The sequence below is a fragment of the Sprattus sprattus genome, assembly GCF_963457725.1.
Source record: "Sprattus sprattus genome assembly, chromosome: 11".
Classification (NCBI taxonomy): Eukaryota; Metazoa; Chordata; class Actinopteri; order Clupeiformes; family Clupeidae; genus Sprattus; species Sprattus sprattus.
In genome coordinates, this window is record NC_137909.1 from 4,742,956 (window position 1) to 4,758,888 (window position 15,933).

General features: G+C 44.4%; 1 protein-coding gene across 1 annotated transcript in view; it reads right to left on the reverse strand.

Annotated features, from left to right (window-relative positions):
* The window catches only part of hcn1 (hyperpolarization activated cyclic nucleotide-gated potassium channel 1), a gene marked incomplete at both ends in the record, with an annotated part of 61,162 nt that extends 48,571 nt beyond the window's left edge, over positions 1-12,591 (reverse strand). Inside the window, 2 exons of the mRNA XM_080847183.1 lie at positions 5,657-6,080; positions 12,236-12,591. Of these exons, the coding sequence (XP_080703309.1) occupies positions 5,657-6,080; positions 12,236-12,591 (780 nt within the window). The remainder of the gene's footprint in view (positions 1-5,656; positions 6,081-12,235) is intronic.
* Positions 12,592-15,933: the final 3,342 nt, after the last annotated feature.

The following is a 15,933-nucleotide window of genomic DNA, read 5'->3' on the forward strand; positions in this document are numbered from 1 at the left end:
AAAGTAATTTGTGGACCACCCTGTGATTTGGACCCCCTCCAAAAGTGAATGGATTCCTCCTTGGCCCATGCTACACATCTCCACCAAGTTGTCCTGATTACAGACAAGACAAACAGCAAAGAAAACATAACCTCCTTGGTGGAGGTACTACTCATATTAAAATGGGGCTTCCAGCTTCACACAATGTACATGTCCAACAGCATAGTATAGACATTTGCAAGAAATTTGCAAATATTGTCAAGAAATTCAAAAAAAAATGTCCATATTCAGAAATATACTAAATCCATTTACCTTCTACACTTATTGTGTCAACTGGAGCACAATCTCCATCTCATTCAAATGAAAATGTATACATATTTGCCTTTCCCACATTATAGTGCATTCTGAATTAGCCTGCCTCTGAAGCTCTGTCATTTTGACTGGACTCCTGCTCTAAACATGACGCCCTAGCATAGGTCTGCACCCACTGACTCTCCACGCAGCCTTCGTGAGGAAGGAGCAATTTCTCTGAATCAGAATGAAATCGCCAGTGTGACTAAGGCCTCCAATGTGGATGAGTTGAAAAAGTCTCTCAGCTCTCCTGTTAAGTGGCTGGATGGATGACTACAGAGTACCAAACCATACTCAGCCCACAGACCCATACGTCTTTTTTATTTTTGCCCGGTGTGTTTTCCAAGCTCTCCCAGAAGCTGTTTTGAGCCCCAGTGGACGTGGTGGTTGGAAGAATGACAAGCGGTTGTTTATTTCTGCCAGCAGGAGATAGCCGTGTGATTGTGCTAGGCATGAGCACACGGACCACTTTAGGAGAGACGGATGGTTAACTGAGAGGAACCGCAGTAAAATTGCATCAACATCGGCAGATAAAGTGAGCAATTGGTGAAATGTAATTAACCTTTGAAAAATGGCTTCAAAAGCACAGAAAAGGGTCAGTGAAAACATTTATCTGTCATAACACAGGTGTCCACCATCACACTGGTGCCAGCCCCTCCTTTCGACAGCATCCAATCACAGTCGTAGATTCACACTCTGGCTAGGTACGCATGTCTCGATCCCAAACAGATTAAATGTGCCAGTCTGTGAAACTATGTACCCTCAATCGGAAATGTAGTGAGCACTTCCATCTGAAGTGATCATAATTGCTACACATCACGTGGCATGTCCATGGCTGAGGAGTTCTCTGGCCTGCCCAGAGAGGGCTGCTGGTTCCCTCTTACAGTATGCGATCTGGCAGACTCAGGCCGCCTAGTCACATATAGGCGCCGCGTGAGGAGGATTTCAGCTCCTGGAGACAGCAGCCTTCACACACGCGATGATGAGGACGGAGGGGGCGGATCTGCTGAGGCTCAAGAGGCTTGTGTCTGCAGCCGCCAGCGCAACACTGGCAACCTCTCAGCCAATTACGCTCGCCTCTGTATGCTCCCGCTCGCTCGCTTGAGTTCTCGCTCGCCTCTGTATGCTCACGCTCGCTTGAGTTCTCGCTCTCTCTCTCTCTCTCTCTCTCTCTCTCTCTCTCCTCTCTCTCTCTCTCTCTCCCTCTCTCTCTCCCTCTCTCTCTCTCTCTCTCTCTCTCTCTCTCTCTCTCTCTCTCTCTCTCTCTCGTTATGCCTTCCGTGAAGTGGTGCCACCCATGTTTTTTCCCCTTCCTGTTTTTTGAGTCTCGCTCTAGTTCCGTTGTGCCTGTCATTCTCCTCTGTGATGCGGATGAGACAAAGAGACCCTGCTTAACAGTGCATTTGTGACAGCTGTTTGCACTTCAGTAAAGAGATTCATTCACAGAATGGGTGTTTCCGGCCAACACAGGTCTAATGAGCAGCACAGCTAGGGTCAATATACCATGACAAATGGTCCCTAATCACCTATGGTGTTTATTCATATGTTGCATGTTGACTGTTTCAGGGCTCCAAAAAGCACGGTGACAGACTCAGGCGGTCCATCTAGTGTCCACCTACCACTGAGCTAGCCTAATATTATTTGGAAGCATTCCTGGAACATTTACTGCACAGTAGAGTGACTGACTGGACAGGGGGAAAACAACTAGGGTGATTCAACAGTGGCCTGTGTGGGCCATCAGTCACTGGCCAATGTCAGTCACCAGGTGGAACAGGTTCCCTGTCACAGACCAACAGCTTAGAGGTCTGAATCTGTCACTTCTCAGAGCCCTCACCCCTCAGAGCACGTGCTAGTGTTGACGGACACGGTATTCTAATCCCCCACGTTGGCTGGCAGAGTTGCTGAGACTGCTAACACGGCATGGACTTACACACCTTCACCTTAGGGACCTTCTGACACTGATCCCACACAACACAAAGGCCCAGTGTCCTCAGTTCACTCTCAGACCGTTGGTAATCCTTTGTTCCTCTGGGTTCTAGAAGATTGGAAATTAGCTGTCAATTAGTTAGCAATGGCAGAGGGCGAGAGAGAAGGAGAGATAGAGAGATCTTTTGGCCTTTTAGGGATGTGTGGTTTGTTACTGAGAGAACAGTCCCTAGCTGAGTTCTAGAAAATGTCCCCAACATCATCACCGTCCTGGAAAACTGGGCGAAATTAGGTCTGATGGACGACCTCGGCGCAGATTGGCTTGCATACTTCGCTGCTGTTAAATACTGCTCCATCCTCTAGCCCATGCTCCCTTTCAGTCAACGGAATTGATACATAGGTCAGACGGCTCAAATCTTCCCTTTTCAGATCAATTTACCAAGCCTAAGTGTTGGTTCATTCCGCCTGGCTGTCTCTCAGCTGAAGGGCTTCTTAAAGAGGCAGCACACCCAACATGCTCAAGGGAGGTGTGTACAGCCTCATCTAACCTTTCCCCAACTCCACGAGACGGAAAAAGGCAAACAGGGCCATTAGGAAATAGGAAGAGGCTCTCTGTCAGGGGATGCAGTGGCCACGGCCTGGAATAATAACTGAGCTGAGCCACGCTGTCACCTACACCATGGGGGACCAGCTGTGTGTGTGTTCAGGGCACCGACGTGACTTAACCTCCCTACCCCAAACCGAGCACCGCTAATGTGCAGCAAAAAGCTGGTATGATTAAACAGATGTGTCTGCTGTCACCATGGGGATTCATTTCCCCAACACCCATTGCATCTGTTTATGAATGCTGTTTTTTTTTGTTTGTTTTTTCGCAAATCCAGATGAGTAAGCACTCCTTCCGTCTGGCTTCTCATTAGTCTTCCTGTCGGTCCCTGCACCAAGTTTTTGTGACTGTCAGTGCTGATCTAAATCGAAAAGTCATTTCAGATAAGCAGTTAAGTGCATTTTAAAATCTGTCCATCTACCATGAAAGCAGAAGAAATGGGGGGTTGTGGGGGCTGTGATCGAAAAATCTGTATATGCATACATATACAAACACATTGCATAACATTAACAGGCCTGAGACAACATGATGCTCATTCTTTTCACAGTTTCCCTAATGGCAGGGGATAAAGAAGGCAGGCTTAGCTCTGTGTCATCCCACAAACTGAATACGTCTTTCTTTCTTCCATCATTCATATATACAGACACGCTCTCCCTTTCTCTCTCTGTCTGTTTCTCTCTCTCTCTCTCTCTCTCTCTCTCTCTCGCTGTCTGTGTCTCTCTTGCCCTTTCTCTCTTGCCCTTTCTCTCTCTGTCTGTGTCTCTCTCTCTCTTTCTCTCTCTCCCTTTCTCTCTCTGTTTGTGTGTCTCTCTCTCTCTTTTTCTCTCTCTGTCTGCGTCTCTCTCTCATCTGCAGAGTGGGTGTGCCCAGTAGGAGTGTATATCCGGTAACAGGAATATTCCTGTGCCTCGTGCCCATTACAACGACTGAAAATCTATTTAATCCATAATAATCTCACATGATGGCTGACAGTAAAAAGAGGAGATGCAGAGGTCATCCTCATTTAGACCGATCCACAGCAGACACTGAGGCATAACTGAGGTATAATCTACCTCTTCTCTGCAGAGTTGCAGTAAAGTGCAGTTGACTACACTATGCATTCCAGGCAGGTCTGTGGTTTTCCTTTACCATAGTACCCCTCACAGGCTCATTGCCTGTGTGAGCCCATGCAGTATGTGCATGTATGCCCGATCGATATAAACACAACTCTACCCAAACAGTGTTTCGCTTGAAGATAAGCGAGGGAAGCAAGTGTGATTTATCACGCCCTGCAGCATCAACATTCGGAGGTCGAGCCTTCTCACACTGTATAACATGAGCTACATTGGAACAACTCATGGATGTGCTGTTGGTCGGGACTGTGGACAGTACATCAAAATGGAAGATAATTGCTACTTCAAATGCAGCTGTACAAACCAGATTGGGGGCATTTTGAGAAAAACACATTACCCACCCAAATACACACATACAGACACATGCGCATGCGCGTGCACACTCACACATACATGCACACACACACACACACATACACACATACACACACACACACACACACACACACACACAGACCAGACACATATCTCTGGAGTTGCGGCTATTCTCTGGCAGTGGACTGTAATGTATGCTGAGCACACAAGCTCATCCTGCGATAAGCCTCCATGTTGTGCTTTCCTGAGGTTGTCAACCCTGGCAACAGCTCAATAACAGCACAGTATGTGCCAGCACAACCATTCAAGGGAATAGGACTCCGGTTAAACAATCAAAACATTCCGGAAGGGTGGGGGCAGGGTGATAGTAGGGTTTAGAGGAGGGGAGGGGGGGGGGGGGGGTGGTGGTGGCAGCTGGATCCTCCCTCTCTAGAGAACAAAAAGATGGTGTCATGGTAGTTCAAGTTCTAATTGTGAAGGAGAGAACGTGTCATCAGGGAAGGGCCCTGGCGATAAAGGGAAAATAGGTCTGTCGTGGCGATTCAGCGAGCCAGGCAAGGTTGACTGCTATCTCTGGCTACGTCTGGAGCCCAAGGCTCGTCCAGAACACTTTATCACACTCACAGATAGTTCTGCTCTCTCTCGGTCGGGCACACCTACTGCAGAGTCATTTCAGAGCCGGATAAACAGATTTGGCCCGAGCACTTCTGGTTGGCATCGCTCAAATAGCTCAGATCCAGTTGTTTTCCAATTAAGGTCAGTCATGAAGTACACATTTCCCCCTTCACAGCAGCACTCCAGCACGGTACCCTGTCTCATCTGGGCCGCTGCCAGTGTAATGCACACCCCCTAATGAGTCTGCTGGCGGGACTGCACTAGATACCCTGCCGCCAGCCGCTGGAATGCTATATATCAAGATCTCTGGCCTGTTCACTACATCATTCAGACAGTCCTCAACAATGTCCTTCTATACGATCACAAGCACCTAATTACACTTACACTTGATACAGGAACATGTGATACACTTACAATGGTTTGAAAGATAAATGAGTCTTTGAGGAAAGAAAAGGGGGGTGCTTTTCTCTTTCAAAAATGGGTACATCTCGGTTCTAGGTTTGCTAAGTAGTGCTGCGATTCACTGCTGCTCAGTCACTCAATATTCTTGAAACTGAACAGAAAAGAAAAGCCATGCTGCTCTGACCCACCCAATGTCTGCTCAGCCTTCACAGGTAATGAAAACCATGTGATTCAACCCTCAACTGGCCAGCACACACCCATGCACGTGCACACATGACCGGATGCCCGGACGCACGCACGAACGCACACACACACACTCAAGCACGCACTCACACTCATACTCAGCACTCACCTCCTCCCACTGATGAATGTATCGGATGAGTCGAGACAGTCTCAACAGGCGGAGGAGACTGAGGATTTTGGTAAACCTCACAATGCGCAGTGCGCGGGCAGTCTTGTACACCTCTGAGTCAAACCCTTTTTCCACTATTAGAAAAATATAATCCACTGGTATGGAGGACAGCAAGTCGACCACAAACCAACTCTTCAGGTAGTTCATCCTGATGACTTTGGGGTCCAGGATGATCTCAGAGCTGTCCTCGTTGACAATCCCCGTGCGGAAGTTCATGACCAGGTCCACCATGAATATGGTGTCTGACGCCACATTGAATATTAGCCAGGTGGTGGAGGTCTCTTCGGAAAAGAATGTTATTCCAACAGGAATGATGATTAGATTTCCCATCATCATGACGAGCATTACTAAGTCCCAGTAGAACCTGACAAAACAGATAACAGAGCTTGTAACACAGATATTGAATAAACTGCTGTGCTACACAGCACTATAACAGGTGTTATTATTCAGCTGTGGTATACAGCACTATAACAGGTGTTATTATTCAGCTGACATTCTCTGCAGCATCTAAATCACAGGAAAGAACTAGAATAATTTGTGCCACATGCATACAGCTCACAAATGCTTTCATCCAAGTTCGTAACATGCCAGCATTCATCATACATTAATACGAGTGAAATTAATCAATGTAAACTGCTGATTCAGTCTCATATCCAACTGTGTATGACTGAATCATAGTGTCCCTGTCAGGACACTCCTCTCCTTCCATCTTTCTGTTAAAATGTACACTTGTCTGTGACCAAGGGAAAAGGTCATGAATGATATCAGTGTGTGTTTCTGCCCTTGTCTCGATCCCATTTGGTAGAGAGGGATGACTAAACCAGATGGAGTTTGTGCCATGGCACTGGGGTGGCCTTGCCCTAAGGGAGAGTACATATGATAGAGTTTTCTTAAGCCACCCGGAACAGCCTGTGCAGTAATTCTCATGCACCTGAGCCCCAGGTCAGAAACGCCACGGGGCATGTTCACAGACACTGAAGAATGACAGCAGGGGGTGAGAAGTGAGGTAACATGTTCATGTAAGCTTTACTGCTTTCAGATCAGATCATCCTGATAATGGTTATAGCTATTTAGTGATATCACCTATCTGGGTTTGCTACATTCAGACATTTCGATGCAATTTCATCGAGTCGAATCATCCTCTTTACCTGCTCCTTCAAAATAACATGAAATGACTTCCATTCAAAAACCTAATGTCTTGTACAAGCAATAATTGAAGTCATTGCCTTGGAAATGCACCCATTTTTGCTTCCCCACAGAGGCAAAGAGTAGAGTCATTGTTGTGTGTTAAGAGTTGAAATGCATTATCATTTTATAAGCAATTTTGTTATGGAAAGCTAATTACCTCAATTTGACGTCACATTTGACACAAACTGAGCACTTTCAGCTAAGGTTGGCTATTTATTTGCATGTGTACATAATATGGAAATGTCACAGTAAGCTGGTGGGTGATGACTCAGAACCAACTCAGACCCCAAAAACAGCATATATTAAGGCTTGACAGTTTAATCTTCAAAAGAAATGAAGATGATATTTCATTTAAGTTCATTATGTTAAAATAATGCTGACACAGATACCACCCATTTATGATCTGTGGCCTTTTTTCCAGTTTGATTGTCAGTGATTCTCTAAATGTCTGCCTCCTTCCAATGGAACAGTATCAGTATATGTCTCAAATATCAACTCTCACAATAACATCAAAGAAAACATCACAATTTAAATACAGATCTCACAGACATGCTAAAGACAAAGGCAAATAAACGTTACTGTGAAATTTAAGGCAAATATGTTTGCAAATCCCTGGTAATGTAACAGAGCCTGAGATCTGCCTCTCCACCCCCATGAGCAGACTGAGCATGCCTGGGAGGGAGGGAGAAGTCAGTTCTCACAGCTCTTCAAAACCAGACCGGCCCTTTAAGGGTGAAAGTGAGGGTGAAATCGGACATATCCGTCAGAAAGCAGGATGAAAGTAACCCTCCTTTCTCATTGTGTAAAAACACAACAATGTGTCCATATGCACCTTGCTGTTGTGTGCTTGCCGTCGTATATATCTGTGAATGTGTGTGTTTGTGTGTCTGTGTGTGTGTGTGTGTGTGTGTGTGTGTGTGTTTGGTGTGTGAGTGTGAGTGTGTGTGTGTGTGTGTGTGTGTGTGTGTGTGTGTGTGTGTGTGTGTGTGTGTGTGTGTGTGTGTGTGTGTGTGTGTGTGTGTGTGTGTGTGTGTGTGTGTGTGTGTGTGTGTGTGTGGTTTGTGTGTGTGTGTATGTAGACAGAGGGGGTAGTCTTCACGAAATGTCCCAGCCACTGATAACGATGCACATCCATGAACTAAAATAGATGCTTTCAAGAATCCTATCTCACGCTAAAACCCAGCCTGGTGCCATAGCAGCAGCAAAGCACTCGGCTGTAATGGATCTGCTTAAATAAATGAAGCCATAGGCCTTGCTTTATAAATATCTGAAGATCATGTGTCAGATAAGCGTCTCCACTTCAACTAAATGGTCATCTAACCAGTTAATAATACCCAACATGGAGATATTTAACCCTCACCCACCTCATCAAACACCCCACGATGCAGGTGGAATGCAGCTAGTGGACCAGTACTTGGATTTACTTGGAGGTGGATTTACAGCTGTCATGCACACCAGACTGTGTTGGGCACTCAATCACAAGGAAAATCGCACTGCCTCAGGATAAAGCAGCTATATAAACCAGAACCAAGGGATCAATTATTGAACCGATAGACGGAAAGTGATTGAAAGGAATAAATTCAAACAATTGAGTCCGTCTTGGTGTGTGGCTTTTTGTTACAGCTGACAACACAACTGAATGGAAATGTCTGCCCTAAGGGAAACATGCAGCGTCAATCACACTCATCATTTGACACCTCATACCTCGTCATACCCAAACAGCGGACTGCATCTTGCCTCGCACTGTTTCCTGGCATCTGCACAGTATCATCAAAGGTGGAACAATAGACACGTGACTCACTCCTTCATCTCAGAGCCAAACAGGAAAACAGCCTCAGGGTCGTTACCTCAAACACAGAGGTCATGCTGTACAGATTCTGGACATTTTGCCACAAAACACTGGGATTACATCTGTACAAACAACAAACAATCCCAACGATAAACATGTGGTAATCTGCAGCCATTATACATGCTAAACGCTATGCTTTAAAGGTTGTGGAGATATTTTGGTAACAAGATAGAAGGGTTTTATTATTTTGCAGCCAGTACACAGTGTTGAATTTAGGGCATTGTTCTGCAGTATCCGTAAAAAAATACAGAGTTGCGCTAATTAAAGAGCACCAGAGGGCACCAACTTAGAGTTGAGAGCAAAAGATGAACCTTCATTAGACTTGGGACATATCTCAGAACTGCAAGAAAAAACCCTAGCTACACCAAAAAGTATAAATAATGCATGCTTAAGTTGCAGGGTCTAAAAATAACCTTTAATCTTGGTTTCGAAATCCGAGGGAACTTTGATGTGTGGATGACTCTACTCTCCCATTCAAATCTGATTTTCGACAACTACTTTGATTAATAAATCAGCCAATTATTAAGCACAGGCACATCCCCTAACTGAGGAATAGGTGTCACTGTAACACACATTCCCTTTAAATCGACCAAAAGATCCACAGAGCAGATATCCCAAAGCTACTGAGTAATGGCCCAATCAGAGGCAGCTCTGACAGGTCTTCCGTGGGTACCTATTGTTTTGGTGATAAATTAGCCACAGAGCGAAAGCATTTTGATGAGGATTGGGAGTGGTGAAAGCCTGGCACCAGATGACATGTTCTATGACGGCTTGATGAAAGAGACAGAGGGCAGACTCTCAGCACGAGGACAAAAGCCCCCCCCCAAAAGCAGGCCAGACCCAGTCGATCTATGAATAATAAATATTACTAACTAGCCATTAATCTTTAAGCAGTCTCAGTATTAAGAGATGGCTGGATTGAGTTTCCCAGTCTTGTAAAACCCATACAGAGAACTCATGAATGGCGTTGTCATTCACTGGATGTTGTTAGTTTTTATGTCATCATTAATTTACGCAAGTCGTGCTACTCATAGACCTTTGATGTGTAAGAAAAAATGCTCCAACGGAATTAAGAAATGATGTAATACTGTGGTCAGATCATACTACATAACCAAAACGAATATGCTAGCTCTTAATGACCAGCATTTTATGCTGGGAGAAAACAATTGATTCCAATCAGCATGACCAGCAGGCTTTCTACAAGTGCGGGTCTGAAGTAGTTATACGGACCCATGATTTGGCCATAAAGGAAGGCTCTGTGCCTTTCTCTTTTACGTTTTTTCCTCCTGTCTTCCTATCGTACATCCTTCCTTTCTCTTTCTGGGCTGTATAAAACACACTTTGTCGTGCGGGGAAACGCACAATCCTCATGGACTAGTGAAACACACAATCCTCATGGACTAGTGAAACACAATGATCTGGGTTAAAAGGCCACTGGCCTGACAGGGAGATGAGACTGGAGATCCTCTTAAAATAAGGTTGATAATACAGCGACATGCTTGAAACAGCTGCATATTGAAAACTGGTTATCTCACTCTGTCTAAAAGCATTACCGTGAGTGCTGCAGATTTGTAGAAAAAAGGTGACGATCAAACTAAAGCTATTGACGATCAGTAGACAATGTTCCTGTCTCATAGTATCTGATAATTTGACATGCATTCACAAACACACTCTGCTATCACACATGCCCTCTGTGTATACACTGGACAGGACAGTCATGTCACATCACTGTGCTCCTGCACACTATAAGCTCATTGAGTGTCATGACACACCTCTAATCCTCTCCAGGCCCTGATATCACCGGCCTCTAAACACTGCCATAGTTGCCGGCCCAAAACTAAGAATCTAATGAGTGATGTCATTAATATTATTTACATTTTTACAGTGACTGCTGTTGAAGTCATAATTGCACAAGAAAATGACCACTGTTATGTGACTGGGGTGGCATTGTGGATTTCATTCTTGTTATTTTAGCATTACTCATTTTATCGTGCTGTCATCGTGGCATAGGCTAACATTTTAGTAATACCACAATGAGTTCCTTCTTCATCCTAATGAGACGTGGCTTGTTATTATTTTATTTTTTTGGAACGCCATACTCCAACAAAATGAAGCGTATGCTTCCACATTACCCTCGATTAGCCTCCGTTTCAGAACCCTGGACAGCGACAAGTAAGGCAACAGCCTGCTGGCCCCGAACGAGCACGAAATACTTCATAGATTCTTTAGGAAGTTGTTGCCAGGGAAAACGTGCACGTCAGACGTGCCATCCCTTCGACCAATGCACTACAGGAACGCATGGTCACGGTCAGTTCAACTCGGCTCCAAGTAAACATTCTCATTTGAACATTCGTTGAATTATTCATCGCTTACACACAACTCTATGTCCCTCTTCCAACATTTATCAATAACTCACGTATAAAGGTTCATAGCAAGGTAGTTCATCTTGTGGTATTAATCACACGTGAATTATGAGTCTTCTATTCCATAATAATTACGCACAGAAGGAGCACATACAACACCAAGAAATTACGATCATGCCCTATGAGATGATCTTTCTGTATGTCAGTAAGGTGCGGACAGTGCAGGTTTCAGAACTGACCAATAACTGCAATGAAACATCAAAATATCATGGCGCAGTGCTATTGACCCCTACATACTTTAACCACTTTGGTGTATTTGATGGAAGGGTATACATCGTAAATTTGCGATAGATGATTGATGGAACTACCTCATTTAATCGTTTGACAATGACCTGGGCTTTGAAAGGCTTTTGTATATGCTTATTGTGTTCCACGGTGCTACACAAGTCCTTGTGCTGAATGGATAATACGGTGTATGCCAGCATTGGAAGGGGATTGTTATAAACTACTTAACAGATACCTATATTTGTAGGAAGTTATTGACAACGATGCTCACCGTTCTGGTTTGAAGCAAATCATTGCTCCAAAAATAACAGCAATCAGCAATTATTTCAAAATGGTGTGTTCATTTCAGAATTTCTATAAGCATATACTAACAGCTTCGTCTTTCTATTGAAGAGCGTTAGCCTTCACATACTAGCCAGCAGACAATGTTATGTGCAACAATGGACGAGTGCAACTAAACTGTCAGATTTTACAAACGGCAACCCAGACAATAGAAAAACAAATTGTATTTGTAGAGTTTGTATTTGATCCTGCAGCTTTTCACACAGTCTGTGTTAACCGGGATGACATTCACCATCATATGTGACAAGGGCATCTCAGAGATGCATCCGCCACTTGTCTCTCAGCCTTATCGGAAGACAAATGCAACACCTCCGTGTCTGACCGGTGATAGATTTGGAAGGCATCACAAAAGCATATAGTATGTCACGGTTGATAGCGCGTCTCTGCAATGTGCTATGCGCACACGTACGCGCGTAATGACAGAATAGAATAGAGGTGTGTTGCGGACCATAGTGTGGCATGGGCTGAGGAAGATGACATTCCACGCCTTACCTAAAATCGCTATAGGGATGAATGATCCAGTATCCAGCCGTTTGAACCCTCTCCTGCTCTTTCTCCACGGCTTTCTGACTGCCGAACATCCGCAGGGAGAACTTATTCACCCCGGGCTGCATCATGGCTCCAAACTGCCGCTGCATAAAACTGTGTTGCCTGGCTGCTGCATCTATATCATCAAAACCGACCATGGCTTCTTCTCGATCCCCCTTTACACCCACAGAGTTCCCGTGGTCTTTCATGTTCTGGCTCCCCATGTTGTTCTTCAGTATGGAGTCTTGCCTCTGAAACACGTTATTCCCATCCGCCTTCTCCTCTTTGTTGCCGGCGAATGAATTGGATTTGTCTTCCATGTTTTCAAAACGCACTGTCTCCGGGTGGGGAGGACAGACTACGCGCAGAACTCAAGAGGAGCCGCTGGAAGCTCTCTTGTTTCATTTGATGTCCTTCAACTGCTCGGCTCCGCTACCTCCTTTGCGACTGGTGCAAACTGAGACACAGTTGTCGTGGACCTGGCGGATCAGGTTTCTCAAGTTAGCGCCACCTACCGTCAGCTTTCCCTGCTCGGTTTTGCTCAACCTACAGTTTAGCAGCGACAGCAACAAAGAAGGGTCCCTCGTCTCCGTTTTATGCGAATACGGATGCATGTCAACTCCAAAACGTAATAAAAATGACGAGTCACGTCGTGCGAATACGACCTGATTAAATCATTTATGAATATGTTTGTTGGCACTCTGCGTCGAATTATAAAAGTATTCACAGAAATGACAGAAAAGCATTTAAAGCTACTCCCCGTGTCTGTATAGTGACCCGATGCATGACCAAATCAGCTTTGGCTTTTTAACTGGTCTGTGACTTTCTGGCCTAAAATCGTCCTTTATGTTTATAATGGGCCAACAAACAGAGTAGAAGCCATACGCAGACTAATACCTTCTGCAGTCAAAACTCTCCCATTAAAAAAGACAGGCTGCAGAAATCTCAATCTTAACAATTAATCTAGAATTAATTCCAATCACCTTTCCGCTTCATCTTAAACTTTCAATTCAGACTTTTTCATTCTGCCCATGTGCCTTTGTCATCTCTTGAAATGAATCTGAGATGTTTAATTAAAAGAAGGAATAAAAGCCTAAAGCGGACACAGCATCTATACAGTGAAGTTACTACTCATGTTTGAGCCTCTCCTATTATTGGGCTGTAGATCAACCCAACAGGACCCAAGGGACCCTCAGAATAATGTATTGTACCAGACCAACAGAACAGTAACAGGGTCCGTTTTGTGAGGTTACTAAAGACTCTGGATATCTCCTGTCGCCCTCGGCCTCTTCATTTCAGAGATTAATTGGGATTTTTCCACATGTTGCACTGTTGCCCTGTCTAAAGGGCACATGGATACATCAGCAGATCTGTGCCAACACAGGACGGAGGGTGGCACATGGATACATCAGCAGATCTGTGCCAACACAGGACAGAGGGTGGGAATGCTGCCAGACAAGCCCAACCTTAAAACGCCAACGGATCTCTCCCTCTCTGAAACTCAAATTAAGCTTTATTGGCATCACCATAGCATTCTACAGTATTGGCAAATCATTTGGGTTGGGTGTACCCACTCTATACACAATATAAATCAGAAGCGAAAGGGAGAAATGGAAGCAACATAAAAATAATAATCATCATCGAGGAAGTAGGGTATTAACAACAACAAACATGAACATATGGAGATTATGTGAATTTATGGGCTGTCCCTCTGCAGGAAGTCACATATTGTGCAATGAGGACAAGGTGTCCCTTATTTTCTCCAATTAGGGATGAAACCCTCTCCTTACTACTCGCTTTCGGGAATCAGGGAAGACCCTCACCAATCTTTCTTTCTCTCTCTGTAGGTGTGTGTGTGTGTGTGTGTGTGTGTGTGTGTGTGTGTGTGTGTGTGTGTGTGTGTGAAATTCAATAATTCAATACAGATCTTCTTTTTTTCTCCACATTTGTAATAGGGTAAAGATTGGTTTGGCTTTAGCTAAGCATGATTAATGATTACTGTAAATTGAATTCCGAACCAAATTGAATTGAAAGCATTGGAAATATTTTCTTGCCTGCAAGCTTGTGTTAGTCGCTTATCACATGAATCTACCACCCAAAAATTCTGTCGCTTTCTTCAGATCAGGCGTTCATGCAGAACAATGGTGAAAGCTGCACAGCTGTTTCGTTATAGCATACATGCTGCCTCTGTCACGTGCAATAGCATATGCATTCTGCCTGGCCTCATATAAGAACAGCAATATTTACTACAATGCACTTTGGGAGATGGCATTGCATAATCCCCCTAGTGCTATCATAATTGAAACTCACATCACTTGATTTCCTCTGATTTCCTCACTTGTTTTCCTCTATCAGACCGTGTGCTGTTAGATCAGTTTGCATTCCTACTGCTCCTCTAACCGATCTCAATGGGTCTCAGAAGCTTGTGCAACATGCAGCAGTGGGAGGGAATGTTGCGTGAATTGAGATCTCAAGGTAATTTAGTTTTGAAATAGACCAAATGCATCAGATGGCCTTCCTGGGCTGTGTTCAGGAATGAAGCCAACAAGATGTTGAGATTATGGCAGAGATCTCATGGGGATGATGTCACTGACCTGAGAGGCCAGAGCATCGCTTGACTCATTGCCAGAAGGGGCCAGTGTCTTTGCATGTCTCTGCAGTCATACACAAATGTTGGATGTCAGTGTAATCATTACTTACCATTACTGGCTACATCAGTAGATGTTTGTTTAGATGATAAGGTCATTAATGGGCGCTAACAAATAATACAAATAAATAGCATTTTTGCCGAAGACTTCACGTACCACAGCAAGTAAGTAACTGTCATCTGTCAGTTGCATCAAGTAAGGTAAAAGTGTCATGGGCTGCATTCTTCCCCAGGGATTTCTATCACACCACAGAGAATGTGTCTTTGCTCTTCAAGGGTCTGTTTACAGTCAGCATCTCGCTGAACACTTTGCACTGCGATGCCATTCATTTTTCATGCCACAAATAAACCAAACTTTAAAATGGAAGCGTCATTTTACAAAAGGGCTGTTTTTTCTCTGCAAGTCATTCATCCTAAAGAAGAAGACTAGAAGTAGTGATACTCGTTAGAGGGTGTCCCTATCTGGTCGAACCTTACCGATTCATGTTTCACCGAATTCAACTCAAACTGAAAGTGAACATATCTGGAAAGTAGGACAGCTTACAAGAATAAAACATATACTTTGAGTTGTTTTACACAGCTCAAGCTCAGAGCCAGTGGCACTTAGTGGAAGTAAACACTACACATTCTAGCTGTCCCTACCAGGCCTACAGCAAGGCAGTGCTGAGTTTGCAGAAAAGATCAGGTGTGGCACCGTCACCCATTTACGGCTTCTTATACGTCTCATCTTAGACTTAACGCCTGTGGTTTTCACTTGCTTAGGGTAGTAATCCAAAGGATTGGCAAAGTATTTTTAGTCATGGATTTGGGCCCTTTGTTGACTTGATCCTTTGATGGCTTGTGAGCTGTTGAACCATGTCCTAGTGGTCTTAGCTATAGCGCCCATCCAAGGGGAGGATAGTAATTCTACTGCAGTAGAAACTAAAATTATTCACCCACCTGTAGACCCTTGACTACTGATGAGTGATAGTCATTTGACTTTATATACAAAAATGCAAAAGGCATAGCATCCCAA